The sequence below is a fragment of the Cimex lectularius genome, unplaced genomic scaffold (genome assembly GCF_000648675.2).
Source record: "Cimex lectularius strain Harlan isolate CLEC.00 unplaced genomic scaffold, Clec_2.1 scaffold67, whole genome shotgun sequence".
NCBI lineage: Eukaryota > Metazoa > Arthropoda > Insecta > Hemiptera > Cimicidae > Cimex > Cimex lectularius.
This window is the reverse complement of record NW_019392738.1, coordinates 1,644,229-1,659,759: the sequence shown is the minus strand read 5'-3', so window position 1 is coordinate 1,659,759 and position 15,531 is coordinate 1,644,229. Positions and strand designations below refer to the sequence as shown.

General features: G+C 31.6%; 1 protein-coding gene across 1 annotated transcript in view; it reads right to left on the bottom strand.

The window, feature by feature from the left end:
- LOC112126949 (cubilin-like) overlaps positions 1 to 15,531 on the bottom strand; it is a 292,446-nt gene that overhangs the window by 155,495 nt on the left and 121,420 nt on the right. The window contains exon 4 of the mRNA XM_024227043.1: positions 11,668 to 11,723. Coding sequence (XP_024082811.1) covers positions 11,668 to 11,673 — 6 coding nt within the window. The 5' untranslated portion in view covers positions 11,674 to 11,723. The remainder of the gene's footprint in view (positions 1 to 11,667; positions 11,724 to 15,531) is intronic.

The window sequence follows — 15,531 nt, the reverse complement described above, 5'->3', positions numbered from 1 at the left end:
TTTTAAATTTATTTATCTGTTAACATTATTATTTTTATTGATATATGTTCTCGATAAATTTAAAAGTATTATTTAAAGATATGGACCTTTTCCGTTAATGTACCTCCGCCCCAATCGATCGCGCTCGGTTTCTGGTCTTCAATAAATAAAATAAATCGACTGATAAATAATAACCTCTAATTAGATGCATAAGAAAGACAGAAAACCATTAAACCCAATCGATAATTTAAAATAATTTTTTATCGGTTCTTAGGGTTCATTAGGAAGAACACTTGGACAGATGTCCAATCTCTTTTTATCTAACATCACCCAAAAATGTTTAATTAAAATAAGTTTTTTCCCATATAATTAAGTTAAAAAATTCAAGCAAGTAAATCAAATTAGAAACGAAGGGGTACAATATTTTAAACAAAATTAATATTTCAAGGATGAGAATTATTGTATTCTGAAATACAAAATTTCGTGTGTTTTCTGTCCAGATTAATGTAAAAATTTAATCTTTGATGGTGAAATGATACGTTCTCACTTTCTGTATTATTGACGGTTTATCCAATACTGTATTAAATTTCACGGAAAAAATTAAAAGCTTTCTGAAAATTATTACCTTTTCCATTTAAATACAAGTAATTAAGGTTTTAAGTTGAGATAAAACAGTCAGTGTCACGAGCGGGATTCGAACCCACGACCTTCGGCTAGATACGCCGCTGCTCTACCACTTGTGCTATCGTGACCTCGATCCACTCGGACATTAATTTCCCGTCTCAACCGCATCGCATCATTTTTTATTTACATCTCATTTAACAATTCAATTAACCATCGACCTTCTTGGATTACATATTCACGCTTATAAATACATTCTAACGACACAATACTAAACAAACTATATGTACAAGAAAAACCATGTTTCATCCAAAATTTGGAATAAGGGATCCAAAAATTTCCTGCCATACTCGAAAAACATGCTCATATGGTGTGATACACTACAGGGTGTTCAGTTACTCGTATTACAAACTTTGCCAGTAGATTCTACATTCAAAATGGAACCAAAAAGTCCTAATTAACTATGGTCCAAATTTCAGCAGTTTCGAAGTTATTCCCCTTTTTATGATTTTTTAACATTTCACGACCTTGCTTCAAATAAACAATCATAACTCTAAAACTAAAAGATTTTGGACAAATCGGTTGATACCATTAAAAAAATACGTAAAATTTAGAATATGATTGGTTAACGGATTCGTAAGGTGGAAAGATTAATAATAATTAAAAATTAAGGACATTTCGAACGAATGAAAAAACGTTTTGGATCTTAAAACTCTTTTATTCCGAGGAATAATAACACAATAATACATTAATCCTTTAATGAAAGTTGCTGTTGGTGAATAAAACCTTGAACTATTTCAGTTTCGAACCCAAATTAAAAAAGTTTTGTTTTTCCTTAATATTTTTCGGTTTGTTAATCTTTTCAACTTACCAATCCGTCAACCACGGTTTTTACCATTCCTTCAACAATTTCTTCATATTTGAAAAAAGTAATTAAAAAACAGTTATTCCACTAAAAAGGATATTAAATGGTGTACGTTTTCTAAAATTTGCTGGTTTCTAGGTTTGGAAATAGAAGTTTAGAATCACCATAGTAAGTTTTTCAACTTTGAACTATTTCAACTTTTATTCTTCGACGTTTTGCTAGCTAAAACCCTTATATTATTAATGTTTGCAAGTTTAGTATTGATGACATTTTATTGGAAATTTAACGTAGTTTTCAATGGTATCAACGGATTTGTCAAAACGTCTTCTGTTTTGGAGTAATCATTGTATAATTGAAGCAAGGTCGTGAAATCTTAAAAAATCAGAAAAAGTGGAATAACACTTAAACGGTTGAGATTCTTTTCATTTTGAATTTTCCCTCCTTTTTGCCATTTTTCAAATGTCGTGTAATCGGATTGGATTCTAGGCGACATGTAGTGAAATGGCCGCGGAGAGCCTTCGTGAAGTATACTTCATTTTAATTTATTAAGTTCACTATTTTTCGTGGTCCGCTTGACCAATTAATATCATACAATTACTGATTTTTTATCTCAACTCAAAACCTTAATTAATTGTATGATTTTAATTGGTCAAGAGGACTACGAAAAATAGTGAACTTTATAAAGGAATTTTAATACTGCCCGACTGGAAATTTGTTATTAGGACACTTCCATGACTAAAGCGGCCCATATACGATCAATATTATTGCACAATATTTTGGGTTGTGCCATTTAATTGATCGTGTGTAGAAGTATATTAAAAGTTTGTGCAATAAATTGCATGATTGACGCAAAGTTGAAAATATATTGTACAACCTGGAAAATATTGCACCGTCTGTTGGCATTATTGTGCAATATCAGTCAGTTTGTGAAATATCAACAAGTGCACAAAATATTGCACAAATTAATTATTCAGAAATCGTGAGATGCGGTCTGGTGTGATGTAGGTTTCAGAAAAACATTTTCTTCATCGTGCCAACGGTGATTAGTGACCGTTAATCGATAATTATTCAGAAATCGTGAGATGCGGTCTGGTGTGATGTAGGTTTCTGACGTTTCAGACATTCCACACATTTCTACACGAGAAGAACGAAGAACATAGGATTCTATGAACAAATTTCAACTACATATGGACACGCAGCTAAAAGTATTCTGAAGAACATCGCCAGAAATGAGAAGAAACTCGCTTCGGCTATCAATCAGAGAACTTTTTTGCTGAAATGCAGACAACACAAGGCCCTGAAGATGATCTCAATAAACATCGAAACGTTGGCACGATAAAGAAAATGTTTTTCTGAAACCTATATCACACCAGACCGCATCTTACGATTTCTAAATAAATTGTGCAATCTATATTGTACAATAACATTGACTGTCTATGGGCCGCTTAATGAAGGCAACATATAATAGAAACACTTTCCAATTAGGACTAGCTTAAAAAAAATATATACAGTAAATTTACAATGTAAGAAATATTGAAAGCTCAATACTTTAGCGTCTAGATATAATGAATTAAAAATAAACTTTAATACTTCGAAAACCTAATTAATATAAATAATAATAAAACCATATTAATTATTTCAATTAATTATTCTTTTTATCAAAGGTTTTTGGTTGAGATGAAAAGAATAATTAATTGGATGTCATAATTATTGTATAAATGTAAAAAACGTGTAATATAGAAGCCAAAGAGAGACCACAAATCCACAAGGAATAGAAAGCATAGAAGAAAGAATAGAATAGCACTCTCTGCCTCAAAAATCATAATTTCGTACCTCATATTTGCACAAATGGTTATTGTTTTTCTTTATATTTTATATTGGTAGGTTCTTATCAATTATATATTTAATTAGTTATATCGTCATTCAACTTGTTACACATGTAACACGATCATTTGGATAAGATGAGGAGAATGGTATCAAACCACAGGTGGTTTTATTTAAAGACAAAACTAACGCTTTGAATTGTTAAAAGGCAAAATTGCCGATGTTGAAATGAGTTTTTACATCTCATTTTATTTATCGTCACCTAACATGCTCTGGGGCAATTCGGAGGGCGACTCCCACTCTCGTTCCACTCAACCCTTTCTCTTTAGGGATTTAAACTTCCTTCCCATTTTCCCCGTTCGTGTTCGCCCGAATTATTCCGCGCATATGGGTGTGTGCAAGTGTATCTAAATGAGACAAAAAAAAAAAGTTTCTGCAAAAAATTAACATTCGTAAAAGCGTTGGTTTGTTAAAAATTTAAAAGGCTTTTTTATAAAATTTACTTAAAATTTGTTCTATAGTGGTTTTTAATAAATTCTGTTTTTTTAATGACGGTATTTTATTTATTTATTTTATAATTTTATTACAATATAAAAAAATTAAACAAGGTCGAGATTTGTATGTTTGGTCGTCCTTTATCATAATAGTCATGTTTCTGCCTATCCTTGTTGATTCGGTTGAAAGGTATGAGTGATTTTGATAGAAATAATTTAAATAAAGAATAAAACAAAGAAGACAAAAACACACAGACAGCAAGAATAGGCGAACCAGGCTGATGGAATCCGAACAAAATACAGATTTATTAACAAACTGACTTCAACAAAATTTCTCACAATTTAATTTTTTTGGTCATTGTAATATAGTGTGTTAGACACGTGTGAAGAGGCTGTGGTGCCATTATATTTTTTATAGAAAAATGAGAGAAAAAAGAAATAAAATATCTTCACAAAAAATTCAATTTATTGATTAACATTAAAATTTGAAATAATTATTCTTTCCATGTAAGGTCTTGGTTGAGATAAAAAAGTCAGTGTCACGAGCGGGATTCGAACCCACGACCTTCGGCTCAATACGCCGCTACTCTACCACTTGAGCTACCGTAACCTCGATCCTCTCGGACACCAACTGTCCATCTCAACCTACAACCGTTCGAATTTTCCCACTTTTTACCATTTTCAAAAAAAAAATGTAACTCAACCAAGACCTTGTATGGAAAGAATAATTATTTGAAAGATGTAACTTGGTCAATTGACCACTAAAACGTAAATGAATTAATATTTAATAAATAAAAGAAATATAATTTCAATAAATTTCCCTTGGCCACTTCATAAGTCGCTGAGAATCGAATCCGATCACACGACATTTGAAAATGGCAAAACGAGGGAAAATCTTGATCTATGATTGCAAAAAAATCCAAACAAAATCCTACAGCACTGGCTACACACCATTTTGAACACCAACACAATTTCGATTTTAACAATCCAAAAATATTACACAAAGAACAAAACAAACAAAAACGTAACATTTTAGAAATGGGTTCCATCAACAGGAATAAACATAGCATCAATTACAGAACAGACACATGTAAACTCAGTCGCAGCTATACGCTAATATCATCAATCAAATTCAATATCGATAACAATCATCACATTCCACACATCAAACATTTCTACATAATCTAATTCTTCAACTATTTGGCTTTCCTTTCCCCAATTATCCCCGTCTAAATAATCCTGAAAGGATAATCAGGCCGAACCATTACCCACGTTTTTTCCCATTGTCGTCTCCTTTCTCCTCAGAGAAGCTGACTCCTCATATAAAAATATATTTTTATTCCCAACTTCCATCTCCCCCATCAAAATTTAACATATATGTACATAAAACACCAATATCTCACTGGCAGTGCTCAACACGACTCACAAGAATGACATATCTACAGGGAAAACAAACATGTTCAGTGAGCACGCATACTTTGATTGAATCTAAAATTTTCTGGCACTGTATAAATTCATTTTTTGCATATCAAAAATTTTCTAGCATTGTATAAATTCATTTTTTTAATTTAAAATTTTCTAGCACTGTATAAATTGATTTTTTTAACATCTAAAATTTTCTAGCATTGTATAAATTCATGCCTATTTTTAAATCTAAAATTTTCTAGCACTGTATAAATTCATCTTTTTTAATCTACAATTTCTAGTTTTGTATAAATTCAATTTTGTCCACATCCTACATGTGTTTGTAAAATTTAAAAAAATATTTATAAATCGCAGGCCCTGAAGATGAACTCAATAAAGATCGATACGTTGGCACGATATAGAAAATGTTTTTCTAAAACCTACGTCACACCAGACCGCATCTCACGATTTCAAAATAATCATTGACTAACGGTCCCGAAACACCACATATTCATAAAATTTAAAAAATTTCAATTAGAATGTAAAATTAATAATAAATAGTAATAACACTTTTGTTGGGAAAAAAACAGGAAAATTGTACACTTTTTGATGAGTTTACCCCAAGTGTGATGAGTTTGCTAGGGGACAAACGTAGCTGTTAAATCAACAAACGTTCTCAGAAGTAAATAAACATTTTCACCACAGTTATTGGTACATTACGTTATTTGAGAGAGGAGGAAACAGTGACGCTTCGAATAGCTTTCAATAATGAGTTGTTGTTCGTTCAGTTTCGACCTTTACCCAAGTTTATTTTAGTGAAGGAGGAAAACGAGTCGAGTGTCTGAACTATCTAATCAAAATAAAATTCTAGGCAAAGTTCATTAAACTAAAATCCTTTAGCAGTATTTATTTGTTAAACATTCCCCGAAATTTAACATTAAAAGAATATTTCATTTTTTTTAAATGACTTTTACACAACAAAAAGTTCATACAAAGAATCATTAGTCAATAAATGTTGAAATTTAAAGATTGCATTTATAAATCAAATTTTCAAGAATACATTTTAAATTTTGGCATTAGAGGAATCTAACTAGAAGGATCTACGCGAAATTATTTTTTGGATTTTGAATCGGTGACTAAGCTACAGAAAGTGCAAAACAGTTTTAACATTTTCAGACAAAAATTCCATTTTCCATTTCTAATTTTGATTATATGTTAAACATTCATTTTGGTAGTATGTAACGTTGTTTTTTAATTAAATTAACTAATTTCGTGTTCCGCTTGACCAATTAATACATTACAATTAATTAAGGTTTTTAGTTGAGATAAAAAAGTCAATGGCACGAGCGGGATTCGAACCCACGACCTTCGGCTAGATACGCAGCTGCTCTACCACTTGAGCTATCGTGATCTCGATCCACTCGGACACTAACTCCCATCTCAACCCCACCTTTTGAATTTTCCCTCCTTTCTGCCATTTTTCAAATGTCGTGTAATCGGAATTGATTCTCGGCGAATTACTTTTTTATCTCAACTAAAAACCATAATTAATTGTAATATATTAATTGCTCAAGCGGACCACGAAATTAGTGAATTTAATGAATTAAAAATGAAGTATACTTCACTAAAGCAGTGCGATTTTTATAGATAGGTTAAATTGCACAGTTGAAAACGATCAAAATAGTAATTTACATTACTAAAAAAATATTTGCTTTTAAGGCCAATTGGTAAGCATCACGTTTTGTATTTTCCAGGCATAATTCAGACATTTTTCTCCGTTCAATTCCAATCAAATCAAGAACATTGCTATATTACAGGTCGGAGAACTGTTCCGTTTTTCGAAACAGTCAGAAACAGTCAAACACTAACTTCTACTGTTTCCCCTAAAATAAAGATTGGTTAAAAATCGTTCTTTATGCAGGGCGGATTGGATTGCTTTTATTTTCCTATCGATTGGGGAGGCTGCCAGAAGTTTCAAACCTTGAAATCTTTTTTTTCCACGTTACAACCACGAAATATCCCAATTTACTGTTCACATTGAGGCAATATGAAAACCGCAGGAAAGTTAATAAAACAAGATTGCCAATCTATATTGCATTAGACGCTTTTTGAACGATTAAAAACTTTCATCAAGAATAATTAACCTTTTTGAAACAAAATGTAGGATTAAGCTAAAAAAGGGAACTTTGTTTATAATTAATTTGAATATACGTTTTATATCTTTTTCCCGGCTTGATTCAGCAGAAGATTAAACGTCTGAAATATCTCAGCGAAGGAGAAGGACGTTTTAAATATATTATAATTCAAGTTAAGTAGCGAAGCTCCGTGGCGTGTATAAGCGATTGGAAAGCTTTTAGGGAATAACAAAACACAATAACAAATGCAACTGGATTACCGATCGAAAAGGTATTGGAAATAATCAAAATCCGCCTACGTACAACATTTCATAAATTTTTCATATATTTATTTTAATATAGGTTTTATTGTTCTTGAACGTGGTAGAAAAATTTCCATTAGACTGTTTTTGCTTACTGGTTGGATCAGATTTCAGTATCTCATTTTATTCCATGAGAGGCGGCTGGATTGCATCTGCAGCTTTCTGCCATTTTTGCCCGCGTGGCTTCTCGTGTTGTTTAAATTTTATTGAAATTTTTTTCGGAACGATTAAATGGCTTTGATAGAAAGTTCATAACACGTCGATCCAGGCGTATAATTGATAGGGGATTGTGTAATTTTAGGTAATTTGATACGCGGGTTATATTTTCATGGACAGAACGGCGCTGTCACAGATAGTCCAAAATCAGGAGAGTTATTTTAGAAAAATTGTGGAACTTAAAATTTATATGTCAATCATCAATTCAATTATAATACTCCACCATGACTTACCTGTATTTCGGTCGACATTCTCTCAATTTCTTCATTTTTATTTCATCCTATCTCTCTCGTCTCCTTTTCTATCTCTCTCTCTCCCTCTCTCAATGTATCTATCTTTCGATTCATATTTTAATCTTCACTCACACTTTCTCACCCACTCTCTCTTTATCTTCCTATTTAACAATCTACTGTTTATAATTATTCAGAACTCGTTAGATGCGGTCTGGTGTGATGTAGGTTTCAGAAAAACATTTTCTTTATCGTGTCAACGTTTCGATCTTTATTGAGATCATCTTCAGGTACCCTGGGATTTATAAACATTTTTTAAATATCGAAATACATGTAGCATGTGAAAAAATGATTTTATACATTACTAGAAATTTAACAAACAAATACTTTGATTGAGTCTAAAATTTCTAGCAATGTATAAATTTATTTTTTTCACATCTTACAAGCATTTGTGTATATAGACAATGTTTGTATTTCCCAGGCCCTGAAGATGATCTCAATACAGATCGAAACGTTGGCACGACAAAGAAAATGTTTTTATAAATTAATCTAAAGTAATATTTTAACGGCTATGGTGGGATTCGAACCCAAAACACCTACGGAACTCCGCAAACCACACTACAAATAAAAAGGCGTTAAATAGGCTAAACCCGCGTAACTCACGTGTGTTGCGTAACTGTTGCTGTCTCGCCTGGTTATGTAATTGATTATTACATTTTTATGAAGTTATAATAATCATTTCTGAAGTCGTTGTTTGCCCATATATTTTTACTATAACAAATAAAAATATTAAAAACGTTTAAATTTTTCCCATAAATGTTTTTAAAAAACTCTCAACACGACCCGCAAGAATGGCACAATTACACAGAAGACTTTGAGCCCTGAAGATGATCTCAATAAAGATCGAAACGTTGGCACGATAAAGACGATGTTTTTCTGAAACCTACATCACACCAGACCGCATCTCACGATTTCTCAATAATTATCGATCGACGGTCACTGATCACCATTCACTGTTTATAACATTTTGACTCTATGATTCAATTATTTATCTTTTCGTCTATCAACATTTATCTATCTACCTCTTACTCTAAGAAATTTTTGAAGCGTGAAATATTTAATTCCAAAAATGTAAAACAGTTTTTCTTTTATTCTGTATTTATTTGTTTAAAATAAATTGTACAAACGGAAATATTCTGCTTAAATTTTTGTGTGGTATATAATGTTCAACTCATTTCAAGTGGAAGAAAGGAAAGAAAACCGTTTAATCAATCACTCAATCATCCAATCATCTATCCATATTCCTAACCTTCTCCCTCTCCCTCTCACTCGCTCTCTCTCTCTCTCACTCTCTCTCTTTCTCTCTCTTTCTCTAACTCTATCTAACTCTCTCTCTTTCTATATCTATATATCTATCTCTCTATCTATCTATCTATCTATCTATCTATCTATCTATCGATCTATCTATCTTTCTATCTATCAATCTATCTATCTATCTACCTATATCTTAATCTCCATTTATCTATATGTATTTCAATCTATCTATTTTTTTTTCACTCTCACTTTCTCACTCACTCTCTGTTTATCTACCTATTTATCAATCAATATATTAATAACAATGTAACACTATTATTTATTAATCTATCTTTTTGTCTATCTACCACTTCATCACTCTCTCTATTTACCTATCTATCAATCTGTCTATCCAATCTCTCATTTACTCACATAATGACTTTCTCTCTTTTTTATCTCTCTCTCACACTCTTTCTCTCTCTCTTTCAATTTTTGCTCTAGTAGCAGTTATCGCATTTTAAAATAAAAATAATTAATACATAATAAAATCATGGAATCATAAAATAATTAATATTATGTGTTTTGTATTCTTTAAATAATTATAATAATACAAAAATTAAAAAGTAATTGGTTAATTAATTAAAGTCATGACTAACTACGAAACATTTTTCCTAAAAATTATATTGCTTATTTTTTCTTTTTTTAAATTTTTATTCATTTTTTATATAAATAAATTCATATTGTCTTCTAAATTTATAAAGTGAAAAAAATTTTGAAACGTGCAATATTTAATAAAAGACATGTAAAAGTATTTTCTTGTATTCAGTATTTATTTCTTTAAAATAAATTGTAAAGATCAAAATAATATGCATAAATTGTATGTTTAATATATAATGTACAACATAACTCATTTTAAGTGGAAGAAAGTTCAACGAGACCTAACTTTGCCTGGTTAAATAAAACGTTTAATCAATCACTCAATCATCTATATATCTTTATATATANTTATATATATATATATATATATATATATATATATAAAATTCTATCTCTTTCTTTCTAGCTGTACACAATCTTTTCGAAACGTATTTTCAAAAATTCGAAAATTATTATCCAGTCGCTCTCTCACTCACATTCCATTTTTACGTCGTTCTATTTGGTCTCCCTTTCCCTTTCTCTTTCCTTTTCTTTCACTCTCTATCCCTCTCTCTCTCCCTTTACCTCTCTTTTAAGCTCAAGTTCTCAATCTTAACACTTTTTTTGCATATCGTGTAGCTGCATATGTGCAGGAAATACTAGTAATGGAGGTTTTTGGTGCTTCTTACAGAATGAGGTTGCATTTACAGCTATGTGAGTAAAAGGAAAATAGATCTGCAGAATAGAAATTGGATGAACAGTGAAATGGGTTTTTAATTAAATTTTGTTTGCCTTTTAATGCAGTTGTATCACCGGCATTAATTGTTTATTATCTGTTGACAGTTCATTTAGGATACGAGGATTATTGCATAAATGATTAATTGACTTAATTGACTGAGTATATCCAGTGACATTAGTTTGTCCAAAAAAAAACGATGGTTTCGTTGGATATAAAATATCTAGGCTTATATCGTATGCAGTGCAATACCAACACGATTGGAAAGATTCAAAACCACAGTGAATTTTTATATTAAAATCATCCCCAATTAAAATTGCCATACTAAATTTTCCATTGAAACTAAGAAAACTTTTGGAATTATATTTATAACGCGCTCATTCTGTCCCTCTTATGTTTTATATATATGGTTAGATAATGTGGTTCTTGTGTTAGAATGACTGTAAGAGCGTGGCACGTATCTCGACCCAACACTTGTTGATTCACCCTAAACGCTTCGACAACAAGGGTACAACTTTCAAGGGTTCAAGGGCGGGAAGTGTAAATAAACTGTAAAAGTGAAATGTAAACTTGCAACGAATTAGACGGGGAAGGGGGATAAAAACATCCTGACACTCGGACAAATAATCTCTTTTGAGCAGATTAAAACTCGCGGAAGAAAAGATTTCAACTTCGCCAGGACGGCTCCGGTTTTCAGAGTTCAATTAAGTTGAATTTCAAAGAAAAAGTTGAAATGCTTTCTAGAACGTTTTCATCCGGCTCATTTGCGACAGAACACCTCTTGTTACTTTTAAACGTTGGAAATTATTTTGTGTACAATACCGATTTATTTTGCTTATAAAATGCAAAATAAATTGTCTTCTATTCCTTTATATTGTAAATCCAATAAAAAATGAAATATAATGAAAATTTTCTAACTGAATAATATTTACCTCCATCTTCTTCTTCCGGCTAGTCAACGTTGGCGATTCAGCATCATTTTTTGAACCTAGAACAGGAAAATTAATACAAAAATTAAAAAAGTTCTACAATATAAAAAAATACATATTCTTGCTTCCTTTTTTTTAACAACTCCAATTACAAAGACCCAAACTTCATTGTACTGTATGACAGCAGGTCTGCCTCATTATTTTGCCTTGTTACAGTATGTATAATTGGTAACACAGAGCGCACGTCATGACGGTTGGAGTCGGAGTGCGAAGATCCAATTTATCTGACACCCACGACTTCCACGTCGAGAATAAAAACGGCTATTCTTTTGATGTGAAAGTGTGAGAAAATTACAAAAAGTTTATTCGTTACGTTTTTGGCAGTTTGTATTTTTGATGTTGACTCACCGAAATATTTGTTTATAAATGGAGAAGTTTATTTACTTCTAATTGACGAAAAATCGAAAATTAGTTTCATTCAATGGACCATTTCAATAAAATGGATAAATTCATTTTCTAGTGTTCTTAACTGAATTTTCCGATTAGACAATGTTTGTTAAAACTTTCTCATTTTCTCTCTTTCTCTATTTTTTGGTTATTAATTTCTTCTTTTCAATCTCTTTTTCACTCTTTCTCTTTTTCTCAATAATACACAGAAAGAAAATATCTCAATATTCACAGTACGGTGAAAAAGAATTATTTATCTAGAAAATGTAATAAACTATTTTTTACATAATAAAAAAGAGAATAAGAATACTTGTGGAATTTGTAATTAATATTAAAAAAAGTAAAAAGATTTTCAAGAATTCCACGGCGCCGGCATTATGCTAAACCATCATGACAGTTCGGTCTTACAGAACTAATGAACGGTGCCCCGTACATCTTACACTTTTTTATCTCTCTCTCACCCATTTTCTCTCACTCGCTCTCTCTCTCTCCCGCTCTCTCTTTTATCTCTCAGTCTCATTATTTTTCTCTTTCACTTACTCTCCCTAACATACTATCTCTCTCTTTTTCTTACATTCTGTTTGTATTTTTCTTCTTCTCTCTCACTTTTTGTTTCTCCTTTTACTCTCAGTCTTTTTCTGCCTCTCTCCCTCTCTTTTCTCTATCTTTCTCTTTTTCTTTTACTTATTCTCTTTAACTTACTATCTGTCTCTTTACTTACACTATGTTTGTATTTTCCCTCTTCTCTCCCTCACCTTTTGTCTCTCCTATTTCTCTCAGTTTATTTGCTCTATCTCTCTCTCTCCCCATCCCTCTCTTTTTCTCTCTCCCTCCCTTTCTTTCTATCTCTCTTTTACTTACTCTCTTAAACTTACACTACATTTATATTTTCATTTCTTTTCTTACACTATATTTATATTTTCCCTCTTTTCTCTCTCTCTCTTTTTATCTCTCCTTTTTCTATCTGTCTCTCTCTTTCTCTCTCTCTCTCTCTGTCTCCCCATGCCTGTCTTTATCTCTTTCCCTCCTTCCCTTTCTCTCTCTCTTTTACTTACTCTCGTTAACTTCCTCTATCTCTCTTTTCTTACACTACGTTTTTATTTTCTCTCTTCTCTCCCTCTCACTTTTTATCTCTCCTTTTTCTCTCAGTCTATCTCTCCCTCTCTCTCTCCATACCTTTCTTTTTCTCTTTCCCTCCTTCATTTTCTCTCTCTCTCTTTTACTTACTCTCGTTAACATACTCTCTCCCTTTTCTCACACTACGTTTGTATTTTCCCTCTTCTCTCTCTTTCACATTTTATCTCTCCTTTTTCTCTCAGTCTATTTCTCTCTCTCTCTTTTTTCTCTTTCCCTCCTTCTCTTTCACTCTCTCTTTTACTAACTCTCGTTAACTTACTTTCTCTCTCTCTCTTTTATTAAAATATTTGTATTTTCCCTCTTCTCACTCTCTCACTTTTTATTTCTCCTTTCTCTGAGTATATTTCCCTCCCTCTCTCTCTCTCTCTCTCTCTCTCTCCCCCCCCCTACTTACGCATGCTCTACCATTCATCTCTAAGCCCACTCACTTTCACTTTCTTTTAATCTGCCGCACTCTCTATCTCTCTCTCTCTCTCTCTCTCTCTCTCTCTCTCTCTCACTCTCTCTAACTCTATCTATCTATCTAACAAACAAATTATTTATTTATCTATCTATGTACATATTTATTTATATATTTATGTAGATAGCTCTATCTATCTATATATTGTTCTCTATGTTTCTTTCAGTCTCACCCAATTAAATTCGAGTCCGTGTTTTATCGAATATTTGTTTGTTTCATATCAAACGCATTATTAGTTTTTCATCTAGTAATAATTATGAGTAAATTTTCTAGTCTTATTCCAGACGAAATTATTTAAACAATAGGCAGTTTAAATAATGTGTTCGTGAACATTCTCATGAACTGTGTGGTGTTTAGTGACCGTTAATCGATAATTATTCAGCAATCGTGAGATGCCGTCTGGTCGCCAGACCGCATCTCACGATTTCTGAATAATTATCATGAACATGATCATTGAACATTTTTAATTGAGAAATTTATTCGTCACAAAGATTTCAGTACAAAATTTCAGTACTAATTTAATGTTCAAACAAGTTCTAAAAATAAATTAATATTTTATTAAGGATTAAATAAAGTTTTCATGCACAAGAACAATCTTGTAACTTGTGCCAAGTTTAACTTTACACAATGAAACTGAACCTGGAGTTCCTCGAAAAGTTTTAGCAAATTGAGAACACAACCTATCTCAGTAAAATTGATTATTATTGTACCTATATATAATATTTAATCAAACTGCAGGCAAAAACAAAAATAAAATCCATAGTGAATTTATGATATAAATACAGATGGCAGGTTTCTCCATTTTGCCGGATCGTAACATCCGAAGCACACATATATCTTTGCTTTCTGAATCATTAAAGCCCTGATTTAATTTTCTGATGCTCACCTGTCTGGAAATGACAGGAATCATCTTGCAAAACCCATCGTGATGCGACTAGAGTGAGCATTAAATTTTTAGGCAAGTCATCGTTCGAAGAGAAACTGCTCTTACTCAAGGGAATAAACTCACCTGGAAAGTACTCATTGAATAACCAAGTAAGACTATCAAATTATACATTTATAACACATAACATTACATGAGCCTGTATAGGAAACAGGAGTGAATTAAATCGTTAAATTTTCTGACAGAAATTTTACTGTATGAAAATTTTTATTTGTTTTGGAGATTATTTAGGTTTTCTCTTACACCGTACTAGATTAGTTGGTTTTATATCGAAATATTTATAATTAAGCTTTCTGAAATAGTAGAACATAAATATATATTAAATTTGAATAATTTAGGAATCATATGTAATTTTTGGTTAAATTGCTTGTTATAAACCACCCCCAACTCCTGAAGGAATGTACCTAGTACGATAAAAACACGTGGTTCCCTAACCAGTTCTAGTTTTATGTTAATAGAGAGAGACCGTGTTTATTTATACAATCCGGATGAAAATGCGCTTCGATCGTTTTCCTTTGGTCCTCAAAGAAAGAAGGAATTCAGTTAAGATCTCCTTTTTAGATTGGAATATATTTGGCTAGGGAGTACCCCATAAAAGCCCTTTTGGTCCGACGAACTGGCTAAACATTTCTTCTGGACGAGAAAAAAAAGACTACGTACAAACTTGTTTTCGTCAAACTTATCAAAATCATAAAGAATTTTTTATCTTTTAATCAAAAAAATTATCTTTTCAAATTGATTTTACTGTTTTAAAATACAACGTTTTTTTCTTTGGAAATAAGCAAAAGTTGTTTTTATTTAAAAAATAAATCCGTCGTCAACAGCGTAAAAGGAAAATATGTATAATTAGCTGAAAAAATGTCAGCTAATTAGAGGAGTG